The sequence below is a fragment of the Carcharodon carcharias genome, chromosome 14 (genome assembly GCF_017639515.1).
Source record: "Carcharodon carcharias isolate sCarCar2 chromosome 14, sCarCar2.pri, whole genome shotgun sequence".
Lineage (NCBI taxonomy): Eukaryota > Metazoa > Chordata > Chondrichthyes > Lamniformes > Lamnidae > Carcharodon > Carcharodon carcharias.
Genome location: NC_054480.1, coordinates 130,422,629 through 130,449,263, shown reverse-complemented (window position 1 = coordinate 130,449,263; position 26,635 = coordinate 130,422,629). Strand labels below are relative to the sequence as shown.

General features: G+C 42.8%; 1 protein-coding gene across 1 annotated transcript in view; it reads left to right on the top strand.

The window, feature by feature from the left end:
- use1 (unconventional SNARE in the ER 1 homolog (S. cerevisiae)) overlaps positions 1-5,410 on the top strand; it is a 20,298-nt gene extending 14,888 nt beyond the window's left edge. The window contains exons 7-8 of the mRNA XM_041203795.1: positions 1,415-1,574; positions 5,133-5,410. Of these exons, the coding sequence (XP_041059729.1) occupies positions 1,415-1,574; positions 5,133-5,315 (343 nt within the window). The 3' untranslated portion in view covers positions 5,316-5,410. The remainder of the gene's footprint in view (positions 1-1,414; positions 1,575-5,132) is intronic.
- The last annotated feature ends 21,225 nt before the right edge of the window (positions 5,411-26,635 follow it).

Sequence of the window (26,635 nt, the reverse complement as noted above, 5' to 3'; positions counted from 1 at the left end):
TCTCTCTCTCTCGCTGACCGTCTCTGTCTGTCTCTCTCTCTCTCTCTCTCGCTGACCGTCTCTGTCTGTCTCTCTCTCTCTCTCGCTGACCGTCTCTGTCTGTCTCTCTCTCTCTCACTGACCGTCTCTGTCTGTCTCTCTCTCTGACCGTCTCTGTCTGTCTCTCTCTTTCTCGCTGACCATCTCTGTCTGTCTCCCTCTCTCGCTGCGCCCGCCTCCCCCGTCTCCGTCTCCCCACCCGCCTGCCCGTCTCCCCCCCCAGCCTCTCAGTCCGCCTGCCCGTCTCCCCCCCCTCTGCCTCTGTCTCTTTTAAGATGCCCTATAAATCCTACCTTTTTGGTTACCTTTGATCTTTGCTTCTAGCTGTTTATGTGGCCTCTTTATCTAGATGCTCATGTAAAATACCATGGGACGCTTTCCTAGATTAAAGACCATGTAAGTGAAAGTGTTATTGTGCCCTTTCCAGCACCATCTTTATCTGAGGAAGCCCCACTGAGCACTGACATTGGTGCACAGATTTGCATTGGAGATGTGTTGAACAAGCAGATGTCTGCTTGGTACTGTCTGTCTGCCAGTAACATGCCCCTTATAGACATAAACTTTAATCTTTCTGCATTTACGAAGCAATATTTTGCAGCTAATCACAAGGGAGTGGTGTATGGCCAATTTAGATTAATAAAACAGTCTGCAATGTTACTGTAGGGACACATATTACACTCAAATTAAATGTCTTGTTAGCAGCCCCGTGAAAAATGGTAGGCACAGGAATTTCACATGAGCACGTGTTTGAATTTTCAGTGTCAGTTGTGGCCTGGCCGGTCACACTCTCGCCTTTCGGTCGCAAGGTTGTGGGTTCGAATCCCACTCCAGAGGCCTGAGCACAAAATCTGCGCAGTGCAGTACTGAGCGAGTGCCGCGTGGTCAGTGCTGCCGGCTTTGAATGAAACATTAAGCCAAGGCCTCCTCTACACTCTCAGGTGGATGTGAAAAAAAAAAAGACAAATTTCCAGTGCTGCAGTTTGAAGAAGAGCAGTAAAATTCTCCCCGGCGTTTTGTCCATTGTTTATCTCTCAATCGTCGTCATCCCTTCTTTAAAAAAAAAAACAGATTCAGGTCATTATCTGGGAGCTTGTTGTGCACAAATTGGCTGCCATGTTTCCCACTTTACAATAGTGACTGTGCTTTAAAATTACTTCGTTGGCTGTAAAGTGCGTTGGACGTCCTGCGGTCATGAAATGCGCTGTATAAATGCAGCACTGTCTTTCTTGGTGTAGCAGTAATAATAATCAGAGAAACTGGATTAGATAGACTGACTACACCTTTTTTTTCTAATGCTCTGCACCATTTTTTTTTTGCTCCTTTTTCTTTCCATTTTTATTTCCCCCCCCCACCCCCACTTTCTCCTCCTTTGCAGTGGACTGGAGGAGGAGAAACAATCTGCCACCGACCTGGATGTCGTTCTCCACCGCCACCACAACATGCAGGAGCGCCTTGCCGAGGAGATGCTGAGCCTGGCCCGTAACTTGAAGAACAACACGCTGGCGGCACAGAGCGTTATCAAACAGGACAACCAGGTAGGGCCGTGGATCAGGTGGCGTCGGGTGAGGCCCCGACTGCACCAATGCCTCAACTGAGGATGAGGCAATAGCCACACCAGATCACCGCCTCAAACCCCGCTCCATGCTGAGCGGAGGCATTTGAGGGGGAATATGTATAAGCTCGCGAGGGAGCAAGGTGTAGAAGGATATGTTGATTAGGGTTAGACGAAATCAAGTGGGAGGAGGCTCTTGTGAAGCGTAAACACCTTCATCGATCCGTTGGGCTGAATGGCCTCCTTCTGTGCTGCAAATACTATGTAACTACATAGTATTTGGTCATCTTGGTTCTGAGATTTGCGGGGAAGGGGAGAGTATGAGGGAGAATCACTCAGGAGTCCGGCTCCTTGTCTGCAGCCAGTGACACTCGTCGGAAGGTGGACGCGCAGTTAATTTCCATTCTGATACTATCAGTTTCAGGCAGGTTGCTGACGCAGTCATCACTCGTACAAGCTGTTGATATCGGTTGCGTTCTCACGTGTGTTGGATAAAGGAGAAGCAGGGTGAGGATCCGTGAAAAATTTATGTTCATCATAAAACTTGCTACCTATGTTTGTGGCTGAGTGTGGTTCGTGTGGAGTGCACATAATGCTTAGCAGGTGTGGGTGCAATACTCGCAAATTCATTTACAAATATCCTGATATAAAATGGCGAAAGGGTAAGAGTTAAACTGCGATTTAATTGAAGCAAACCTTAGTTGATCACATCAATGAGTGCAGAAGAAGATAAGTGGGACTGAGCCATGACGAGCCTGCTCAACGATTCAATGAGATCATGACTGATATTTTCTCAATTACGCTTTCTCCACTATTTCTTCCTCCTCTTCCCTCCCCGTTTTACTTGGGTCCTCACAGTGCTAGTTGATCACTCTTCTTCATATCCTGTCAGTCATCCATTCCTCTTCCAACCCAGCTGCAACCTTCTCACAACTGCATCTTTCCAAATGGTCTTAGGCCTTCCTCTTCTCCTTCTTCCTGGAAGTCCCATCTCCATCACTCGGCTCACCACATTTTTCTCGCCCTGACCACACCATTTCAATCTCTTCTCAGCTACTTTCTTCAATGCTCCTGTAATCTTCACTGACCCCCTGATTTTGTCCTTTTCTTGTTACTTCGGCATCTGCATCTCGTTATTACCCAGTTATTGTTCTTTCTCTTCTTGATTTTTGCCCAGGTTCCTCCAATATCCCCAAATCCTTTTATTCCCTTAGTGTCCAAGAATATAATCCAATAACTGAGAATCTGCAGCTCCCTGGGATGGAGAATTCCAAAGGTTCACAAACCTCGGAAGAAATTTTTCATCTGCTCTGTTCTAAATGGCCAACACCTTTAACCTGAGACTATGACTTCTAATTTTAGACTCTCCAACCAGCCGGAAACAGTCTGTCAGGAAAATAGGAGCAGGAGGAGGCCATTCAGCCCCTTGTGCCTGCTCTGCCATTTAACTAGATCTTGGCTGACCTACCCCAACAACATCTTCCCACACTATCCCCATAGCACTTGATGTCGTTGGTATCTAGGAATCTATCAAACTCTGCTTTGAACGTACTGAGGTGCTTAGCATAAGAACGTAAGAAATAGGAACAGGAGTAGACCATTCGGTCCCTCAAGCCTGCTCTGCCATTCGATAAGACCATGGCTGACCTTGTGTTTCGATTTGCATATTCCCATATATACCCGATAACTTTTGATTCCCTTGCCTAACAAGACTCTATCTACCTCTGCCTTAAGAATATTCAATACTTCTATTCAATGCATCTCCTCTGTCAAGCCCTCTTAAGAATATTATACGTTTCATTGAGATCACCTGTTATTCTTTTAAAGGCAGTAGTTAGCGGCCCATTCTACTTGATCTCTCTTTATAGTAAAACTATAAAGGTTCTGTTGATTTATCCATCTCATTGGAAGTAAAACACTCACCTTCCTCTTGGGCACGCACTCACTCACAAGTGAAAAGGGCAGGGTGAAGATAAAGGAAGAAAACACCAGGAATGACTGCTTATTGTTAGGAAATAGTCAAAATGGCTCTTTTTTTCCATTGGAACAGAGACGCTTAAATGGGGGCAGACAGAGGAATTTAATCAATGTTTTGTGGTTTTGAGAGAGTTTCTTTCCTCTTGTTGGCGAATTGGTGGCAGGAGGTGCAAATGAAAGATTCCGAATAGATGGATGAATTAGTGAGGTCAGAAGAAATAGTTTCACACATTGGAACATGGAGTGTTGTACCACAGGAGTGACTGAGGCCGAGGCAGTATCATCACTTTAAAGGGAAGTTGTTGAAAGTGTTTTTGAAATGAAAAGCAGGAAAACAGAAGGAAAATTGGATCAGAGTAGCTGTTACCAGTTTGAAGAGCTAGTACTGGAATATTGGGCTGAATGGTTTCCTGCACTGTAAATTTGATGGTTTAAAGAAGGTTAATTTAACTGTTATAGTTGGGTAGAAACATTAAAAATGGCCAGAGATTGTACTCTACACGCATGATAAAATAGTAACCCAGTACTGAATGACTAAGCACGTCTTGTGGCACAGTGGGTAGCATCCCTGTCTCTGAGCCAGAAACTCCGTGTTCCAGTCCCTCCCCAGGAGTTGATGGCTAAGGAAGGTGTGACCATAACATGGTTAAACAGATTGAGTATCAACCTGCAAATCCTTCCAACACACGACAATGGCAGGCAGTAAGAGTGGGAGAGATTTCGGTTCAGCTGTGTGATGGAAAGAAGGTTGGAGCCTCTACCATCACTATCCATAGCTCCAGACTACAACATGCGTGTAAAAGTGCATGATGCCACAGCAACACGGACTCCATGTGATCTGTACACACCTTCACCACTGAATGAATGATTCCTCCATCTGAGTTTCTAGTGTATGAGACACCAAATTGCTTTAGTTACTTTAAAATGGGATTATGAAATAGATCTACATTACCTGAAAGAATTTAGCCCAGAAATGAATTCTCTAAAGCTTGTATCCCACTTGCCTGCCCTTTTTTCAATATCTTAACTCCCTTGCCACCCTCTCATGCTTGCACGCTGAATAAATGTGGTAAAGGGAGAGAGGGAGCCTCATTAGATATGCACTGCCCAGACAACTAACAACCTCCTGGGTAAGTCTCCCTTGGGTCACTCCTGCCACGGATTGGGGAACAGGGTTTGATCCACTTGGTCACTCCTGTCGCGGATCGAGGAACAGGGTTTGATCCGGGATGGGGGAAGCTGCGAGTAACCTTTGTCACCCCTGGATTAGGGAAGTGAAAACTCACGGACCGGTCTTGTCTGGAGTCGGCGTGAGGGCATGATCGGTTTGACTGTGGGGCCTCTTGCAGTTGAACAGCCTGCCAACGCTTATTGCTGCACAGGCGAGCTGCTGTAAATGCTGGCCGGCGTCCGTTGTGCCGAACCTCCGCCTTGCAAGGATTAGTGCCTTCAGGGGAGGAAGGGGTAAAGCCTAGAGCGGTTGGGATTGAAGGGGGAGTGGGGGAGAAGAGAGTGTCTTTTAACCAGCGAAATTCACCCCTGAGCCTGTGTTGTTTGTGCGCAGACGCTGACCCAGTCGCTGCGAATGGCAGATCAAAACTTTGAGAAGTTGAAGGTGGAGTCTGAGCGTCTGGAGCAGCACACGAAGAAATCCGTTAACTGGCTGCTCTGGCTGATGTTGGTGGTGGTGTGCTTCACCTTCATCAGTATGATCCTCTTCATCCGTATCTTCCCCAAGCTCAGGTGACCGAAGAATCGTCGTTTTCCACCGCCCCAACCCAGCCAATACCACCTCTGGACCGCACCAAACGCACACAGGTCGTTGAGAGGGGTGGGGTGGGGGGGGAGGTTGGGGAGGTTGAAATAACTTTCAGCCCACAGAAGTCGTCCTGCCTCTCCTCCTGACTGGATCGACGAACTCGCTCATCAGTGCTGCAGCCGTGACGGGCTGTGGGTGGAGGAGTGGAATGTAGGCGGCGAACGCAGCGTGATCTGCCCCCCGAATCCACTGCACATGGGTCCCTCGCAGCAAGAGAAGGATTTTAGGCCTAAAGCTTAACCAGTAATTTAAACATACATTTATTTACAGGATTACAAAACTGCTAACTTTTCCTCTTGCCCTGGTGCAATATATTCAATGATGGACTTTTATTACATTTGTGCTCCTAAATTTTCACTGATATGTTTGCAAAAACTATTAAAACACATGAATCTGCAACGCATCCGTGTAACAGCTAATCAAATGGACGTGGTTGGTTCCGAGGTCTGTTTTGAGATTCAGCAAGTACAGCTTGCATTCATGTCGCACCTTCAGCACAGTAAAACATACCCTTCGCAGGAGCATCATCAAACTGGGTTGGACACTGAGCTACATAAAGAGATTTAAGACAGGTGACCAAAAGCGAGATAGTTTTATGGAGCGTCTTAAAGGAGAAAAGAGAGGGAGAAAAGTTCAGGAAGGGAATCGCAGAGCTCAGTGTCTAGCAGGCTGAAGGCACAGCTAGCAATGGTGCAGTGAATAAAGTCAGGGATGCGCAAGCTGTCAAAATTAGGCAAGCACCGAGATCTTGGAGATTTGCAAGGTTGGAAGAGGTAGGGAGGGGCGAAGCCATGGAGGGATTTGAACACAGATGAGAATTTAAGAATCTGTTATGGTTCAGACACAAACCTCGCTTATGTCTATCCAAAGTGGGACGAGAGTTACCCAGCCAGTCTCTCCTGGGTGCAGGCATTGCCATAGTTTGCAGACCTGGGCAGCTCCAGGTTCAAGCCCTGTTGGCACGGGTTGGGTTGTCAGGTAGCACCAAGAGCTAGGGGAGAGGAAAATCAGCAAGGATCTTCGCTCCTGATCAGCTTGCAGTCACTTCCCAGTTGGAAAGTGCACATGTATTGTGCAAGGACAAGATAGGGTTTGGCTGTGATGGCTTCTGCAGTTGGATATGCTGCTGACACTCGGTGTCTTGGCTGACAGCTGAAAAAATTGCTGCTCCAGTACAGGGAAGTGGCATACTGGTATTGTCACTGAAGGCTCTGGGGACCCGGGTTTGAATCCCACCACGGCAAATGGTGGAATTTGAATTCAATAAAAAAAACCTGGAATTAAAAAGCCTAATGATGAGGATGAAACCATTGTTGATTGTTGTAAAAAACCCATCTGGTTCACTAATATCCTTTAGGGAAGGAAATCTGTTGTCCTTACCTAGCCTGGTCTACATGACCCACACCCACAGCAATGTGGTTGACTCTTGATTGCCCTATGAAATGGCCTAGACTCACTTGTCAAGGGCAGTTAGGAATGGGCAATAAATGCTGGCCTAGCCAGCGGCGGGCCACATCCCATTAACAAATTTAAAGAAGGGCTGCTAACTGTGAAACTGTACCCCCGGTAAGCAGCAGAACCTTCTGGAAACAGGTGAGAAGATTCTCAAAATTAAGGCCCAGTAACTATTATGGATCTAGAGTTATGAAACTATGTGAGTTATTTTAACTGTTCTTGGAATTTCCAATTCACCTTGTTTGAAATATTTCAGCAGTTTGTAAATTCCACCCGGACACTACTGTGGTGTCTTTCTCAGTCTGATTATATTTTTTGCTGTTTAAAAGTTGCCTGCCTGGTTTCTTGTAAACTTTGCCCATCCTCTGTCATACAGTCTGAGGACGGGATGGTTGTATATTTGCTCTAAGGGGTGTGCAACTTCCATTTGGCAATTAAACTCCGGTTTGAGCGCCGATGGTGTGAATTCAAGCAATTAGCGAGCCTTGCTGCTGGGGAGAGGGAGGGGGAGACACTCTGTCAAAGCTTTTCATCCTGAGTTCATCAGGACAGGTGTGAGAGTGCCAAATTTCAAAAGGAGCAACAATTTATACTGCATGAGAAAAGTGCTGGTTGGTGGCAAGTCGACTGTGGTGAAAGTGTTGCCATGGAGAATGCACCAGGAACCTGTTGTTCCCCCTATGCCTTTTTGTTTAATTCAAAATTGCCAGGACATGTTCCTTTTGCCTGCAGAGGACAGCAGGCATCTGTGTATGAACGTACGTAGCTTCCAGCAAGCCTAAGTGAGCCACTTTGCAAGCCCGACTGAATCTTTAATTGGTTGTCAGTGCAGTTAGGGAGCATGCTTTCTCTTGGCAGCTTTTAACCGCTTAGCTTTCGGTCTGCATCAAATCTCACTCACCTCCGTTGAATGTCGAGAAGTGGGATTAATAGGTTTGAGATGCAGTTCAATACTTTTTGGCTGCAGTGCTGTAGGTGTCCACCAGATGCCAGCAGTCAGCCTGTTTACAGCCTTGAAGCTTAAGTTTGTTCAGTGATGGAGTACCGGAGAGAAACCTTCATCGTGATTTAAGTTTTCTCTCTTTCTCAATGCTGAGCAAGCTACTGCGCGTCCCCAAAAATTTGCTTTCATTTCAAAATTCATCAAAGTTCTTTTTTACCTCTGCTGTGATTTTAAGTGAACTCCTGCACGTTATTTTATTCTTTCATGGGAATGAAGGAAGAATTCTTTATTTCACCTGCACATCGCTGACCAGGCCATCATTTGTTGCCCACGCCGAACTGCCCTTGACTGTGAGGCTTACTAGGCCATTTCAGAGGGCGCTTAAGCGTCACCTACATTGCTGTGGGTCTGGAGTCACATGTTAGGTCAGACCGGGTAAGGATGGCAGATTTCCTTCCCTAAAGGACATTAGAATCCTAGAATTGTTACAGTTACAGCACAGCCCGTTGTGCCTGTGCTGACTCTCTGAAGGAGCAATTCACTTAGTGCTGCTCCCCTACTTTTTCTCATGGCCCCGCAAATGTTTTCTTTCAGATAATTATCCAATTCCCTTTTTGCCTCAATTGAAACTGCCTCCGCCCCACACTCAGGCAGCACATTCCAGATCCTCACCACTTGCTGCATGAAAAAATTTTCGTCATATTGCCATTGCATCTTCTGTCAAATATTTTAAATCTGTGCCCCCTGATTCTTGATCCTTCCTCCAATGGGAGCAGTTTCTCCCTCTATCGAGACCCCCTGATGATTTTTCATAACTCTATCAAATCTCCTCTCAAACTTCCCCAGGGAGTACAATCCCAACTTCTCCAATCTTTCAACGTAACTGAAATTCCTCATCTCTGGAATTATTCTTGTGAATCTTTTCTGCACCTTTTCTAAAGCCTTCCTAAAGTGTGGTGCCCAGAGCTGGACACAATACTCCAGTTGAGGCTGAACCAGTGTTTTATCTGCTAGCAAACCATATGGGTTTAGATGACAATTGATAGTTTCATGGTCACCGTTACTGAGACTAGCTTTCATTTCCATATTTATTACTTGTACTTGTTAACTTATGAATTTAAAATCCACCAGCTGCCATGGTGGGATTTGAACCCATGTCCTCAGCATAAAATCTGGGCCTCTGGATGACCACTACACCACTATCTCCCTTGTCATGGAGATCCCAGGAATTGGAAGATTAATCTGGATTCTGCTGCGAGCAGTTTGGGGAGAAAAGACATAGGAGTTTTTTTTTAAATATCATTTTCTTTGAACTGTTTAGTTTATTAGTTATATAAAGTTAGGATTTGTGGGTAAAATGGTTGTAAACAGTTTAGGAACAGGAGGAGGCCATTTAGCTCCTCGAGCTTGTTCTACTGCCACTCATTGAGATGATGGCTGATCTGCATGCTAACTCCATATATACCTTTGCCAAATCCCCTTTACAACGTTGGATGATGAAAATCCATTAATCTAAGACTTGAGCGAACAATTGGCCCAGCGTCATTTGCCATTTGCGGATGAGAGTTCCAGACTTCCGCTATCTTCCAGTCGAACCGTGAAGAGCCTGTGCGTTTTCCAGTTGGTCCTGGGAATGGCGATAGGTCTCTGAAGATGGCCGTCTTGGGTGGTCAGTAGTGGGAGGGAGCACGGGGTGGGCTAGTGGAAGGTCATGAAACCTCCAGGAATGCATCCAACCAGTGTTGGGAACCCTAAAGGGCGGTGAGGAGAAAACCTGTGTTTGGAAAGGAGGAGGTGGGCAGTATTTGATTGGTAACTGTTCCAAAAATTTTTTTAAACCACCTTCTTTATTCTGCTGCCTTTCTTATTGGAATTGTGCCATTAGGGCCCATGAGAGACCTATAGAGTTTCTGACCCTGCAATCTTGTGTACCCCATTGAAAGTGGGTCCCGAGCATCGAGTTCTTTAGTTAAAATTTGCCTTTGCTCAAACGGGAATTGGCATTCCTTGCATTGCTGGAGCTGGAAGTTTATAGTTGGGGACTGTAAGCTAAGCCTCTACTCGTTGGGAGTTATTGGGTTTTGAGAGTTGCAATATTGCCAGGTTACTTCCACTTAATTAAATCCTAAAACACTTGTCCCAGAAATTAGTGAATTAAAACTGAGTGTGGTGTCAGCTGGGGCTCAGTGGCTTTTGCCTCAGAGTGGCAAGGTTGTGGGTTCAAGCCCCAGTCCAGATACTTGAGCACAAAATCTAAGCTGACACTCCCAGTGCAGCACTGTGGGAGTGCTACAGTTTCAAAGGTGTTGTCTTTTGGATTAGACTCCATCTGTCCCCTTGGGGTTGTTTTAAAAAAAAAGTCCAGCGGCAGTATTTTGATGAAGAACATGGGAGCTCTCCTCAGTATTCTGGCCAATATTTATCCATCAATCAGCATCTTACAGGAAAAAATTATTATTTGGTCATTTAATTCCAGATACCTCCCGCCCCCCCCCCCAACCAGAGAAACCCAGTGCTTCAATGGTGCTGTTGTGCATTCAACCAATGAAGGCAGATTGATCCAAAAATGAAAATAAAACCAGCGTAAATCATGTGAATTGTCCAGATGAAAAATATTTTTTGATTCCTGCAAAATTATTCCCCTGTAACAACCCTCCAGCTGGATCTTAAACTGATGAGTGCAAGACAAAAAGTTTTGATAGCATGTCTCTCTTTTCAGCAATACTCAGGTAAATATAGTTCATAGATGCCTATTTACATATCACTGGTTAGGATCTGGAATGCACAGCCTGACAGGTTGGTGGATTGAGGTTCAGTAGAGTGGCTTTCAAAAGGGAATTGGATAATAACTTGATGGGGAAATTCATAAAGAGTGGGGGCTGGATTGTTTTTCGAAAGAGCCAGCACAGACTCGATGGGCCAAATGGTCCAATTTTGGAATTACCACATTTCTTGCATTTCACACCCACCGTGTTATTTTATATCCTATCCCTTGGTTGATCTTTGTGTGAGAAACTTGCTGATGCCAGTCGTAAATATGCCTTTCACCTGTTTGAACTTGCTGTCATGGATCACTTTGGAGTAATGCAGCATTTTAATGCTTCTCTTCCTTTGTCCCATTTTGCTCTTAATCTCCTAGCTCTTTGGCCTGTCCATTCCCAATCCCACGCTTTCTTTCAGATTGCCATCTGTTTTCTACTTGTCTCTGGAGTGTTATTTAAATGCATGTCTTCAATAAACTTGAGGTCATCCAAAACTCTGCCTGTACTCTAAGTCCCATTCGCCCGTCAGCCTCGTGCTTGCTGACCTATGTTGTATCCCGGTCAGGCAATGCCTCGATTTTTAAAATTCTCACTCTTGTTTTAAAACCCCTCTGTGGCCTCGTTCTTCCCCAGCTCTGTAATGTCTTACCAACCCCACAATCCTCCGAGATATCTATGATCTTCTAATTCTGGCCTCTTGCGCATCCCTGATTTTAATCACTCCTCCATTGGCAACCCTGTCTTAGGCTGCCTGGGCCCTGAGCTCTGAAATTCCCTGTTTAAATGTCTCTGCCCCTCCACCTCTCTCCCTTAAGACACTCCAAACTTTGTGTCACCTGCCTTGTGTGACTTAGTGCCAAAATTTAATTTGCAATAATTCTGTGAAACCCCCTGGGACATTTTACTATGTTGAAGGATTTGTATAAATGTTAGCAGCTGGGAATTCAAACCCTCCTGAGGATGTCATGAAAAGCCCAAGTTTCTCCAATCTTTCTGCATCACTAAGCTAGAATATCTGATCTGGCATCACTGGCTTTTAATTAACACAGTAAAAAAAAAAAAATAGACTGAGTGGTTTCTTGCTATATTGTCATAAATTTGAAGCCACTGATATGCATTTGTGGGTGCATGTTTACTGCATTAATTGTGTAGCGCTGCCCAATTCTATAGCCACAAGCCACATCTGGCCAAGTGCATCACTGTGTAGTGAATAAGAAATGAGTAATGGATACAGTCGTGTGTTGTGCGATCCCGCATGGTGTATGCATATCAACTTTAACCATTTTGTGTACTTGTTGGTAAAGTGGTCAGATAAAAAGCAGTGTGTGTGTTTTTTTTTGGGATGACCCTTGTGGGTGCTGCACTTTCATGGTTACTGACTGCTGCTAGATGTTCATTGAATCAGCACAGAAGTAGACCCCTTGGCCCATCGAGTCTGCGCTGGCTCTTTTGAAAAACAATTCAGTTAGTCCCAGTCCCCTACTCTTTATAAATTTCTCCTTCAAATTACCTTTTGAAAGCTACTCTACTGAACCTCTACCAACCTATCAGGCAGTGCACTCCAGATCTTAACCAGTGATATGTAAATAGACATCTTATGAACTATATTTACCTGATTATTGCTGAAGAGAGACGTGCTTTCAAAGCTTTTTGCCTTGCACTTCATCAGGAGAGATGCAAGACACCTGGTGCATTCTCCATGGCGGCATCTCAACCAGCCGGAGTCCCTTTTCTCATGCAGTATAAATTGTTGTTCCCTTTAAAATTTGGTATTCTTCCATCTGTCCTGATGAGTGCGAGATGAAAATCTTCGACAGGATGTCTCCTTTTTTCTGCAACACTCAAGTTCTGTATTACTAAGTGACTATTTGCTGGTATTGTGTGTCAGGTGCTTTGCACTAAAATGTGTGTGTCTGGCTAAAACAGTTTTGGCATAGCCACTGCATCTGTGACTCGTAGTTATTCCTACTGGAGATTTGATAGAATATTGAATGTTTAATGGAATATTGGCTTGTGGTACCATAGATGGCCTCAGGATGGCGGCACAACTTCAGACCTGCAGGGCATTGCATCGGCTGCTGTCACTTTCTGAGTCCTCGTCTCATTAACAGTTTGTGTTTCTTTCGTTCATTTTGATATTTAAGCGTTTGATATTGTTCCCACTTTGTATCCATTTTTTTAAAAAAAAGACAAAAGTTGCATATGATCCATGACAAATTAGCTGCCGAATACATTGAATCACAGCAGAGAAGGAAGGCATTCAGCTCCTCATTATGGGGAGATTTAATAGAAGTGTTCGAAATTACGAAGGGGTTTTGGTGAGGATAACTTGAGGATTCCTACTGGCAGGACGGTCAATAACCAGAAGACATGGATTTAAGACATTTGGCAAAAGAATCAGAACAGAGAGAATGTTTTTTATGCAGTGCAGTGGGTTGTTGTGATTGGGGCAATGGAACCAGATTCAGTCATGACTTTCAAAAGGGAATTGGATAAATAGTTGATGGGGAAAAGTTGCAGGACTACGGGGGATAGAGCAGGGGAAATGGAACAAATTGGATAGCACTTACAAAGCACTGGCACGGACATGATGGGCCAAATAGCCTTCTGTGCATCATTCTGAGATTCTATAAGTGTTCTTCAGATAGCAGGCTGAGCGGAAATGCGTTCTGTGGTTTGAAGGTTTGCAAAGGCCGGACCGATTGGGGGTAACAGAAGTTTCCCAGACCTGTTATCGTTCTGAAATTTTCCCTAGTATTTTTTTTTTAATCTCCTTAGGAGATGAACATAATTGAAGAGACCCTACAGCAGTACATACCGTATGGGGAAGGCAGAAGGTTCAAGAACCATACAGCTTCCTCTTGTTCCCTGCTTTCTGATAATTCCACCTTCACCCCTTGTGACCTGTTCGGACTGCAGCAGCCAATTTATTTGCCAGTTAGTGCTTCGCTGCTGAATTATGGGCTGTTTTGCACAAATCTATATTTCACTTTTAACCCTTAACGCTTTTGGAGGAAAGAGGCTGCTATTTTAATTAGGTGCAAAACCTTGCCTCAGCAGGTAGTATTCTTGCCTCTGGGTCAAGACACGCTCCAGAGACTAAAGTGCAAATTTTGAGGGAGTGCTGCATTGTAGGAGGTGCTGTCTTTTGGATGTGATGGTAAACCCAGGCTCTATCTGGCCCCTGCATAGAACCATAGAAAAGTTACGGCGTGGAAAGAGGCTGTTCAGCCCATTTAGCCTGTGCCGGCCAAAAAAGGAGTCGCTCATTTTAATCCCACTTTCCAGCACCTGGTCCATAGCCTTGCAGGTTACAGCACTTCAGATGCAGATCCAGGATCCTCTTAGGTAGATGTAAAAGATTCCATGGCATTACTTTGAAGAAGAGCAGGGGAGTTAAGTTCCAACTGAAACATTCACTCCATCCACCACCGGCGCAGTGGCTGCAGATGTGTACCATCTGCAGGTTGAAATTCCAACAACTTGCCAAGTCTCCTTTGCTAGCACCTCCTAAACCTGTGACCCCTGCCAGCAAGAACAACAAGGACAGCAGATACCACCACCTCCAAGCCACACACCATTCTGACTTGGAAATACACATCGTGTATCCTTTATCTATAAATCCAAAAACCGAACACATCCAAAAACTGCAATTTTTTTGAACCTTCATCGACCTTTAGCGTGGGAAGTCTAGTTGTTTGTTTGCTGTGTTTACTTTGTGATTTTTGTGGTGAACATATCAAAAAGAAACTTATTACAGGTTACCTGTATTTATTATTCAAAGATACATCTTACTCTTCTAGTCATTTGATTTACTTTAGACTATAGCTAGCCAGGCTTAGACTATTATAATATAAGTTTATATGTGGTATCCGAAAACCGAAATTATCTGAAATCCAAAACGCAATCAGCCCCACGGGTTTCGAATGAAGGATGCTCAATCTGTATAACATCATTCCTTCAGGGATGCTGGATCAAAATCTTGGAACTCCCTCCCTAACAACACTGCGCGGGCCTACACCACGAGGACCACAGTGCTTCAAGATGGTGATTCGGTACCACCTTCTGAAGGGGAACTGGGAGTGGGCGATAAAGCTGACCTTGCTTGTGCTGCCCTTATCCTCAGATTGAATTCTTAAGAAATATAGAGGCTCAAAAAAAATACTCAGAACCAAGATCAGTGAACTCGTCACAGACTAGTGCTCTAACTTTGCATCTTCTGGCCTAAAAATGTATCCGTTGTGAATATATGAACCAGGAGCAGGAGTAGGCCACTCTGCCCTTTGAACTTGCTCCTCCATTCAATAAGATAATTGCTGATCTGATTGTAACCTCCTCTCTACCCCCGATGACCCTTCATCCCCTTGTTTATCAAGAATCTTATCTACCTCTGCCTTGAAAACACTGGAAGGCTCTGCTTCCACTGCCTTTTGAGGAAGGAAGTTCCAAAGACTTTCTACCCTCTGAGAGAAAAAAAATTCTTCTCATCTCTTTCTTAACTGGGCTGCCCCATTTAGTACCAATACTACATATAATATTTGCGCACGCACCCCATTTTGTGGAGTTGGAGCAGTTTGGACTGAATGTGGGCAAGGAGATTCATGCAAGTTCAGCCCCGGCTGGAGTATTGTGTCCAATTCCAGACACCATGGCTCGGGAAGGAGTGAAAGTTTTTGGAGAGGGTACAAAATAGATTAACGAGAATGGTTCCAGGGATGAGGGATTACAGATGTGCGGGTTGACTGGAGAAGGTGGGGTTGATCTACTGATAGCAGGGAAGGCGAAAAGGTGATTTTCTAGGGGCGTTTAAAATCATAGAAGTTGGAGAAACTGTTCCCAATGGCTAAAGGGTCGATGTCCAAAGGGCGCAGGCCAAAGGTGATTGGCAAACGAACCAGAGGCAACATAAGGAAGATGATTTTTGTGCAACGGATGGATAGGATTTGGAAAAGCAACAACAACTTGCATTTATATGATGCTTGTAGCATAGTAAAATGTCCCAAGGTGCTTCACAGGAGTGTTGTCACAGAAAATTTGACACCGAACCACATAAAGAGGTATTAGGGGAGTGGCCAAAAGCTTGGTCGGAAAAGGTAGGTTTTAAGGAGTGTCTTAAAGGTTTGGGAAAGGTATTCCAGAGCTTAGGGCCTCGTAACTGAAGGCACGGCCGCCAATGGTAAAGCAATTAAAACCGGGGATGTTCAAATGTCCAGAATCCGAGGAATGTGCATGTCTCAGAGGGTTGTGGGGCTGGAGGGCATGCACAATGTAGTAGCCTTCAAGTGAGGACTGTATAAATAATTGAAGGAGAAAAAAATAGGGATATGAAGAAATAGTGAGGGTGTGGGACTAATTGGATTGGTCTTCAAGTGAACTAGGCGGGCTGAATGGCCACCTCCTGTGCTGTTCTATTCTAAAATTCTGTGATAAATTCTGGAAGCGGGTTTGGCATGGACTATTTTTAATGACCGCACTTTCTTCTTCCTTTTTATTATTATGAAGCTAATATCTGCATACATTTCCTGCATTTCTCCCAAACAACACGTACAACACAGTTACAGGAAACCAGTCTCACTCTGTGTATGTAAAGGATATGCATTGGGAAGTAGCAGTTTATAGAAAATTGAGTGGCACGGGACCCATTGAATCGTGAGTAATGCCAGCGGGATTCAGTGGGTGGGGTGGGGGCTGTGAGAGTTTCCGCTATCCATCAAGGGTACATTTCCAGAGGATACAGGATGTGCGCCAACACTGAGTGTTCTCAGGTCTGATATAGGAACATGGGAACTGGAGGAGACCATTCAGTCCCATGACCCTGTTCTGCCATTCAATTAGATCATGACTGATCTGTATCTTAACTCCATTTTACCCACCGTTGCTCCATATCCCTTGGAATCATATAACTAGGGCTGTAGAGAGGGCTTTAAACTATGAACAGCAAGGGGAAATAAAGGAAGATTTGGAAAGTTAAAGAGAAAGAACAAGGCAGTAGTGCAGGGTGATGATATGGGTGATGGAAACCATTGTGTGACAGAGCATACAAATATGAGTGCACCAGCCAATATGGTGGGAGTAGGAAAAAAAATGCTTTAAATAGAGGGGGCGTGGGGGGGGGGGGGGGATTCAGGTGAAGGGAGATTTTGAAATCCAAATATTAAAATTGAGGTAATGCAAAGCATATTACTGTGGATAAAAACAAGCTGAGTGGGAGAGGAAGGGACAAAGAGTTTAACAATAATAGTGCATTGGAGAGTGAGGCCCATGCAGGGAATAGTAATAAAAAAAAATTGAAGTCACTTTACCACATACACAGAGCTTCTATAATATGATAAGTGAGCTAGAAGCATAAATAGAGATAACTGGTTTAGATCTAATCACCGTTACAGAAACATGGCTACAAGGTGAACAAGATTGGGAAATAAATATTCCAGGGTACACAACATTTCTAAAAGACAAGCAGAATGGAAAAGGAAGAGGGGTAGCCCTGATAATAAATGATGACATACGGACATTAGTGAGAAAGAATCTTGACTCAGAAAATTAGGAAGTAGAATCAGTATACGTGAGATTAGGAATAGCAAGGGCCAAAAAATGCTGGTGTGAGTAATTTACAGGCCTCCTAACAGTAGTTATACTGTTGCACAGAACATTAAATGAGAAATCCTTGGAGCTTGTAACAAAGGTCATGTAATATTTGAGGGGGACTTTAATCTTCATATAAACTGGACTAATTAAATTGGCAAAGATGGTCTGGATGAATTCGTGGAATAATTTTGTTACACTTTCCTGGAGCAATACATTGTGGAATGAACTAGGGTTTAAGCTATTTTAGATATAGTATTGCGCAAAGAGGCAGGGTTAATTAGTAATATCATAGTCGAAGATCTACCGGGGAATAGTGATCATAAAACAATTGAATTCCGCATTGAGTTTGAAAATGACATACTCCAATCACAAACAAGAATCTTAAACTTAAAGCCAATTACGTAGGTGTGAGGGGGGAGCTGGGTAAGGTCGATTGGGCAAATGGACTAAGAGTTGTGGTGGTAAATATACAGTGGGAAACATTTTAAAGAAATAATTCAAAATGTTCAACAAAAATACATTCCATTGAAAAACAAAAACTCAGTGAGAAAGATCCATATCTGTAGCTTGCTAAGGAGGTTAAGGATAGTATTAGATTAAAAGAAGAGGCTTATAATATATAATGAGGATTGGGAGTGTTTTAGAAACCAGCAAAAAGCCCCCAAAAGGTTGATAAGGGAAAAAAGTAGAATGTCAGAGTAAAGTAGCCAGGAATATAGAAGATTGTAAGAACTATATAAAAAGGAAAAGAGTAGCCAAAGTAAACAGTCTTTTAGAAGCAAAGAGAGGAGAAGTTATCGTGGGGAATGAAAAAAATGGCGGAGATGTTGAACAATTATTTTGTGCCTGTCCTCACAGGCAGAAGACACATGGCAGACTGGTTTAAAAATAAAAGCCCAATGGGATCCAGGGAAATGTAGCAAGCTGGATACAAAATTGGATCAGTGGCAGGAAACAAAGGGTCATTTCAGCCCCAGCCTCAGCAATTTTTTAGGAGGGAAAGTTCTAGATTTCCATCACCCTTCGTGTGAGAAAGTGCTCGTCACCTCCTGGTGTGGCAGTTAATGTAAGAAACTATTCATTGAATTTGAATGACTGCTGCATTTCACACCACTCTCTCCCCTGGAGAGACAATCGTTCATTTTGAGAAATCTTGCCATACAGGAGACCATTCGGTCTATAATGCCTGTGTTGGCTCCTTGTTAGAGCTATCCAATTAATCCCACTGCCCTAACATTTCCCCATGGTTCTGCAAATTCATCTTTTTCAAATATTTTATTCAATTTCCTTTTGAAAGCTACTATTGGAAGAAACTGTATTCCAGGTCATAACAACTCACTGTGTTTAAAAAAATTCTCCTCATCTCCAATTTGCCAATTATCTGTAATCTCAGTCCTCTGGTTACTGTCCTTCCTACCAATAGCAAAGACAGCTTGCATTTATATAACATTGTTTGTTAATACGTTCATTATATTTATGTTGTTATGATACACAGGGGAGGGGCATTGTTTAATTAATTATTTTGATCACATATATAAATAGGGGACTTCATGACTGGTGGGCACCACAGGGGCTGGAGTGCTTCCTCATCCCATAAAATCATGTTCTGATTTAATTTGGTAAAGGTTCCTTGAATTCTTTTCTTTAGTTAAGTGCTTCTTAGGGGGTATTCATTTGGTTTATTGGTTTAATTGTTTAACTGTTTTTTAATGTTATTTGGTTAATTGATCAATTCAAAAGAGTATAAAGCTGTGGGAGCTGGAGTGCTTCATCAGCTCTGAAAATGTCACTTTAATTTGGTTAGATACATTTTTGTCCTTTTGTTCTCGTGCCCCTTTAGGGGGCTATCACTTCAATTTGCTATTTTTTCCCCCTTATTAATGGCTTTACCAAGAGTATAAATAGGGGACAGCTGGGACACTGAGTGTGAGAGGAGAGGTATGAGACCGAATAATGTCAATGAACTCACTTGGTAAAGAAAAGCGCTGTCTCTTGGTTTTTGACTTCCCCAATGGGTTTAGATTCTGTTAACATTGTTAACAGACAATGGTTGGCCTACAGGTGAAGATTGGAAACCAAGACTTATTTTCAGACAGAAGGTTGTAATTGGAGTTACTTTGAGAAGATTGGCTGAAACCAATTGTAAAGTATCAGAGTATTATTTTCCACCATTGTTCTGTGAAGATGAACCTTTTGACCAATGGATGAATGTTGTGGATATATGGACATGGGTTATGTCCTTACCAAAGAAAAGGCAAGGAATGGCCTTAGCAGAAGCAGAATTAGGTGCAAAGTATTTTCAGAGCTACAGGCTCATCAACTGGACACTGAGGAAGGTTTGGATAATCTCTTAAAATTTATGGGCAAAAATTTATAAGAAAGATGACCTGTTAAATGCATATTTGGCATGGTCAAGCTTTGATAAGTTTAGAAGGATGGACGGTTATTCCATACAAGGTATTATTATGGAATTTAACAGGTTATATACAATATCGCAGAATGTCTATTTGGAGATCCCTAATTCAGTGCTTGCTTTCAAATTGTTGGATTGTGCTAAAGTATCAAACATGGTTAAGCTCCTGGATTTGATTGGAGTTAGATTCTCAGAAAGAGATATGCTTCTGGAACAGATGTCTGAAGCTTTAAAAAGAAAATTGGGGGGAACATTCACTTCCAGCTACTTTCATGGCACCAATGGGACCTTCAGAGGTAACACAAAAGATGGAGGATTCGATGTTGGCAACATTTCACGACCATTTTGATATGGGGCACAAGCTTCAATATGAAAGAAGAACTGCAAACAAAAGAAATGAGGATAGAAACTCTTTTTGTTGCTCTAACAACTTACAGGAAATGGGTAACAATGGCAGGAGAATGAATTCCAGGAATAACTGAGGAACAGCAAACAGCTGTTTCAGATGTGACACGAAATATCATACTGTGATGAATTGTCCAAAATGGAATAACAGGGTTTTTGAAATGACACATGAAAAGGAAGATTCGGAAGGGGAACATGCAATAGTGATCAGTCAGAAGGAATTGTACTAGCCACCAGAAGCTTTAGTCCAGTAATGGGTGTTCCAGTTGTGGACTCATTCAATTGTATTGTGTTAGACAGTGGATGCATGTCCACAGTATGTGGAGTGGATTAGTTAAGTCTAACCCGGATTCTCTATATAGTAAAAACTGAAGTAAGGTTAAGGAATATGGAAGTTCTGCTTGCTTCAGGTTCAGAAATGATAAACAGAGTTACAATAGCTGAGATGTAAACCATTTTATCAGTACAGATGTACTATCCAGTGAAATATCCTTGCTATTGAGTAAACCATCTATGAAAAAGGCTCAATGAAATTAGATTGGACCACGATAAAGCAATTTGATTTTGGAAAATTTGTGATTTACAATTTACACAATTGGGACATTATTGGGACATTATAACAAGACCTAACATTTCTAATCACTACATTAAAGAAGTGTTGATGACACCAGCAGGCAGAAGTTTAAAGGAAAAATGTCAAATTGTTTTAAATCTACATCAGCTGTTTGCACATCCATCTTCTCATTGGTTAAAAATCTTACTAAAGGATGCAGGGTAATGGATGATGAATATACTAAACTTATAGAATAGATCTGTGAGAAATGTGATATTTCTAAAAAATATAGGTGGATACTATCACAGGGCACAGTTGGTCTCCCAATAGCAAGAGACTTTAATGTAATTGTAGCAATGGACTTGAAGGTATGGGAAAAGGACAAAATCAATTTTCTCTTACGTTTCATAGACATGGCTACTAGATTCAGTCTGTCAACAGTAATATATAGTAAAGGCTAACAGGTCATTGTGGACATGATAATGGGAAAATGGGTAAGAGCTAGACTGGAAGCACTGGCTAAAATCCTGGCTGGCAATTGGTAGGGGGGGGGGGGGGGATTTTGCCAACAATGAACTTAAAACAATGTGTGAAAATATGAATATTATTGTAATGAACACAGCAGCAGAAAGTACCTTTAGTAATGGTTTAGTAATTGCTGAGATGCTTCACAAAATCTTGGCTGACCAACTGAGCTGTCCACTGACATCTACCCTGGCATGGGCAGTCCACGAGAAGAATTCACCTCAAATGGTTGGGAGGCAGGGGCTACAGTCCCTAACAATTTATTTATTGAAGAAATCCAAAAACACCTCGATGATGTGGGATCACCCCCCCCCCCAGCCTTAAAGGGAACTATGATTAGTTCAATTTTTTCTGAGTACTTCAGTCCCCTGCATGCAGGGACAAGGGCATTTATCAAGGCTGAAGCTTCAGAGAAAATTCGGCAAGTCTCACAGCTCTGCATAAGGCCACCAGAAATAAATTTTAATTCGGGGATATGGTATGTTACAAAAGGGCAGAAAAATTGGAAAGGCCCAGGTAATGTTATAGGCAGTAATGGAAAAACAGTAACTTTACAACATGGAAATCAAACTGTTAGGGTACATTACTCGAGGCTAACTGATTATACAGTTACAGAAACTGAACAGATAATAGAAAGCGAAGAGGCAACATGCACTTCACATATTCATACGTTGGATAATTATGAGGAGCAGATTATGCTAGATAAAGGGCTAATTGAATATGAACAGTGAAACTGAAGTGCAAGATAATGCTATTTATCCCAAAGAACAACTACTCAAAGTTGGCATTAGAGTAACATATATACCAGTAGGAGTCAGTGAATGGAAGGATGCCACCATGATAGGGAGAGCAGGAGAAACCACCACCAGCAAATACAATCATTGGCTGAATATACAAGATGAAGGACAGAAGGTAAGACCCATGGATGGGCAAAATGAGGTAAAGATGTGAGAGTTCTGAAATTGGACTGGGAAGTGGTTACAGCGCTAGAAAAGGATCATGGACTTGTGAAAGGGACTCTGATCGTGAGTGGGAGAGATCATGTAGAAGTTCAAAAAGAGATGGGAGGGAGAGTAGAGGTCATAGTTTGACAAGAACAATGACTATTGAACAGGCTAGGAATGCCACTAGAAGTAGAAGCCCTCATGATTGAGAAGTTTTAGTGGCTACAACAAATTAGAAGATAAGTTAATAAAGGATGCCAAACAAAAAGAGTTGGAAAGAATTTGGTGTACAGACAGAGATAGCCAGCCTATCTCTCAAGTGGATATGTACGGAAAAGATGCTTCCTGACAGCACAGATCAGGCTAAAGTTCGGGGTTTTGAAGAGAGACTTGGTGATCAAGATGTCAGAGTGGACTCCCCTACTGCAGGAAAAGTGAGCTTGAAGATTTTCTTAACTCTTTTAGCAACATGTTCCTGGGAATGTAAATCGATAGATGTAAAAGCTGCATTTTTGCAGGGTGAGAAATTTCAAAGGGAAGTGTTTTGAAACCACCTAAAAAAGCTGGCAACATAGAAAGGAAATTGGAAATTAAACAGGTGTGTTTATGGGTTGAATGATTCATCAAGGGTGTGGTATTTTTCAGTTAGCTCCGTCCTGTTGAAAGTGGGTTGTATTCAGCTAAAAGCGGACCTAGCAATGTTCTATTAGCATCACAAGGATAAACTAGCAGGCATCTTCATGTCACACATTAATGGTTTTCTGTGGGGAGGTTCTGCAGAATTTAAGCAATGGGCAATAGATAAAATGAAAAAGGAATTTAAGATTAGAAGTCAGGCTTTGGAGGCCTTTAAAACATATAGGGTAAGACATTAAGCAGAATAAGTTGGGAGTGACCTTTAATCAACAGTCTTAGTAGAAAATATCAATTATATCTGTTATGAAACTATAATAATTTTCATAATATTGTGGGTTATTGTAAAGTAAGTTTATTGGGGTGAGTATGGGTGATTCAGTCTGTGTGGTTTAATTAAATTGGAGTCAGCTAGACTGCAAGCTTGAAATTATCAAAAGGAGTTAGGTAGAAGGGTACTTGAAATGCTAAAGAGTAAACAGGGATGAGGTTTAAGCATATATGGTGTGAAGGAAATTTGCACTTTTAGATAAGCAAGGGAGTTGTTTGAATTTCAAAGGGATGGTAGGATGTTTACACTGGTAAGATAAGCAAGGCCAAACAGTGTGTTTATTTTTCCCAAAAGGGAAGAGGTCATATTGGTAACATGAAAGATTTTTATATTATGGGAAAAATAAATTTGCAAAGACATATGGAACAATGGAATTTGCAGATTGAAGACAGAACAACATATATAAAGGGGAATGAAAGGCTATGTTGGGGGGGGGGGGGGGGGGGGGGTCATGTAAGATCTAAGGGGAGTGTGTGAAACAGCCTTGAATAAGCCTCAAGGCATTTTTGCAAAAGTCTGCTGTGTCCAGTAACTAAAGTTGGACAAAAGTCTTTGGAATTCCACTGTCGAGTGGGTGCTGTGGTAACATGCTGGCTTGCTTTTTAAATTTAAAATCTATTTTGGACTGTTGCCTAAGGGGGGTGGATAGTTGGGAGTTAGGTTAATTAAGAATTTTAGGATTTGTTATAGTATTAAGTAACTGTAATCTTATGCATGTGCTTGAAATCTTTTCTTTTGTTAATAAATATTTTAATTTAGTTTTAAAAATCTTTAAAGGTCTTAGTGGACTCATTACTTCTGAATTCAGTTCACACATCTTCTCGTAATAATTACAGATTGCAAAGCCATTGTGATAGCATGGCCAAGTTTTCCTTGTGGATTTGGTCTGCCTGGCACACATCACCTGTCATAACACATCCCAAAAGATTGGGCCGGATCCGCACAAAAAGACGATCCTGCATCCAAGGAAGAAATAGACCAATTAAGAAGTTTGATTGGGCAGTTGAAGTAACTGTGCACTCTGACTAGACCTGATGCTAGTTTTGATGTATTGGAACCGAGTAATATGATGAAACATGCTACAGTTGAGGAAGTTCTGAGAGCAAGTAAAGCATTTAAGAAATTTAATTCAGAGAAATGCACATTCAAGTTTCAGCCTTGGGTGATCCAGAAGATATGAAGTTAATCATTTTTAGGGGTGCTGATCTTCCAGAATGGATATTCTAGTACAGCAGGGTTCATCATATTCTTGGTGAGAAACAATAACAAATGTTGTCCATTGGCCTGGGAAGCAAAGGAAATTTTAAAAAGTAGTTAAAAGCACCTTAGCTGCAGAAACACTGGCTCTAGCAGAAGCAGTAGATATGGGAATTTACTTTTCAAACATTTTGAGGGAAATCCTATACAACAGGCATTCTGAGAAAAGTTTACCTGTTGAATGTTATGTGGATATCCTTTCTAATGGGATAATATACCTTCAACGAGAGTGTGCTTGAGAAAAGGTTATGGATTGATTTTGCTAGCATAAAAGAAATGTTAGAGAGAAAAGAGATCTCCTACATATGATGGGTTGACGCAAATCACCAATTATTGAACTGTTTTACAAAAAGGAATGCTTGCTTGAAGAAATTGTTGGAGGTCCCAGAAGAGGGACATCTTGGATTATGATGGATTATACGAAATGTGGAAAATCATTTTTTTTCTTCTTTGATAGGTTTTGAAATTCTTTGAGTGTGTGATAAAGTTTATTTTTGTTTTTTTCATTCATGAGATGTGGGCGTCACTGGCTAGGCCAGCATTTATTGCCCATCCCTAATTGCCCTCGAGAAGGTGGAGGTGAGCTGCCTTCTTGAAGTCCATGTAGTGTAGGTATACCCACAGTGCTGTTAGGGACGGAGTTGCAGGATCAACAATATATATATGGATATATTTCCAGCTCAGGTGGTGGTGTTCTCATCTATCTGCTGCCTTTGTCCTTCTAGATGGTATGACTCCAACCAGTGGAGAATTTTCCCCCTGATTCCCATTGACTCCAGTTTTGCTAGGGCCCCTTGATGCTACACCCAAGTCGAATGCTGCCCTGATGTCAAGGGCAGTTACTCTCGCCTCACCTTTGGAGTTCAGCTGTTTTGTCCATGTTTGAACCAAAGCTGTAATGAGTTCAGGAGCTGAATGACCCTGGCGGAACCCAAACTGAGCATCATTGAGTAGGTTATTACCAAGCAAATGCCGCTTGATAGCACTGTTGATGACCCCTTCCATCTCTTTACTGATAATCGAGAGTAGACTGATGGGGTGGTAATTGGCCGGGTTGGATTTGTCCTGCTTTTTTGTGCATAGGACATACCTGGGCAATTTTCCACATTGCCGGGTAGATACCAGTGTTGTAGCTGCACTGGAACAGCTTGGCTAGGGCCAAAGCAAATTCTGGAGCTCAAGTCTGCAGTACTATTGCTGGAATGTTGTCAGAGCTTATAGCATTTGCAGTATCTAATGCCTTCAGCCATTTCTTGGTAGAGTGAATCGAATTGGCTGAAGACTGGCATCCGGAGGAGGCCAAGATGGATCATCCACTTGGCACTTGTGGCTGAAGATTGTAGCAAGTGCTTCAGCCTTGTCTTTTGCACTGATGTGCTGGGCTTCCCCATCAGTGAGGATGGAAATATTCGTGGAGCCTCCTCCTCCAGTGAGTTGTTTCCTTGCCCACCACCATTCACAACTGGATGTGGCAGGACTGCAGAGCTTAGATCTGATCCGTTGGTTGTGGAATCACTTAGCTCTGTCTCTTGCTTGTTGCTCATGCTATTTGGCATGTAGCTTCACCAGGTTGACACTTCATTTTTTAGGTATATCTGCTGCTGCTCCTGGCATGCTCTCCTGCACTCTTCATTGAACCAGGGTTGATCCCCTGCTCCTTGGTGGTAATGGTAAAGTGGGGGATATGCTGGGCCAAAAGGCTACAAATTGTGGTTGAGTACAACTCTGCTGCTGCTGATGGCCCACAGTGCCTCATGGTTGTCTGGTCTTGAGTTGCTAGATATGTTTGAAATCTATCCCATTTAGTATGATGGTAATGCCACACAACACAATGGAGGGTATCCTCAATGTGAAGACAGGACTTTGTCTCCACAAGTACTGTGTGGTAGTCACTCCTACCGATACTGTCATGGGCAGATACACCTGCAGCAGGCAGGTTGGTGAGGATGAGGTCAAGTATATCTTTCTTTCTTCTTTGTTCCTGTAGCGCCTGACCCAGTCAAGCAGCAGTATGGTACGTGGTGATCAGCAGGTTTTTTATCCCAGTTTTGACCTGATGCCATGAGACTTCATGGGGGCCAGAGTCAATGTTGAGGACTCCCAGGACAACTCCCTCTCGACTGTATACCACTGTGCCACCACCTCTGCTGGGTCTGTCCTGCTGATGGGACAGGACATAACCATGGATGGTGATGGTAGTGTTTGGGACCTTGTAAGATATTATTCCATGAGTATGACTAGTTGCTTGACTAGTCTGTGAGGCAGCTTTCCCAATTTTGGCACAAGCCCTCCAATGTTAGCAAGGAGGACTTTGCAGGATCAACAGGGCTTAGTTTGCCCTTGTTTCCTGTGTCTAGATCGGTGCCAGGTGGTCCATACAGTTTCATTTTTTATTGACTTTCTAGCCGCTGGGTACAGCTGAGTGGCTTTCTAGGCCATTTA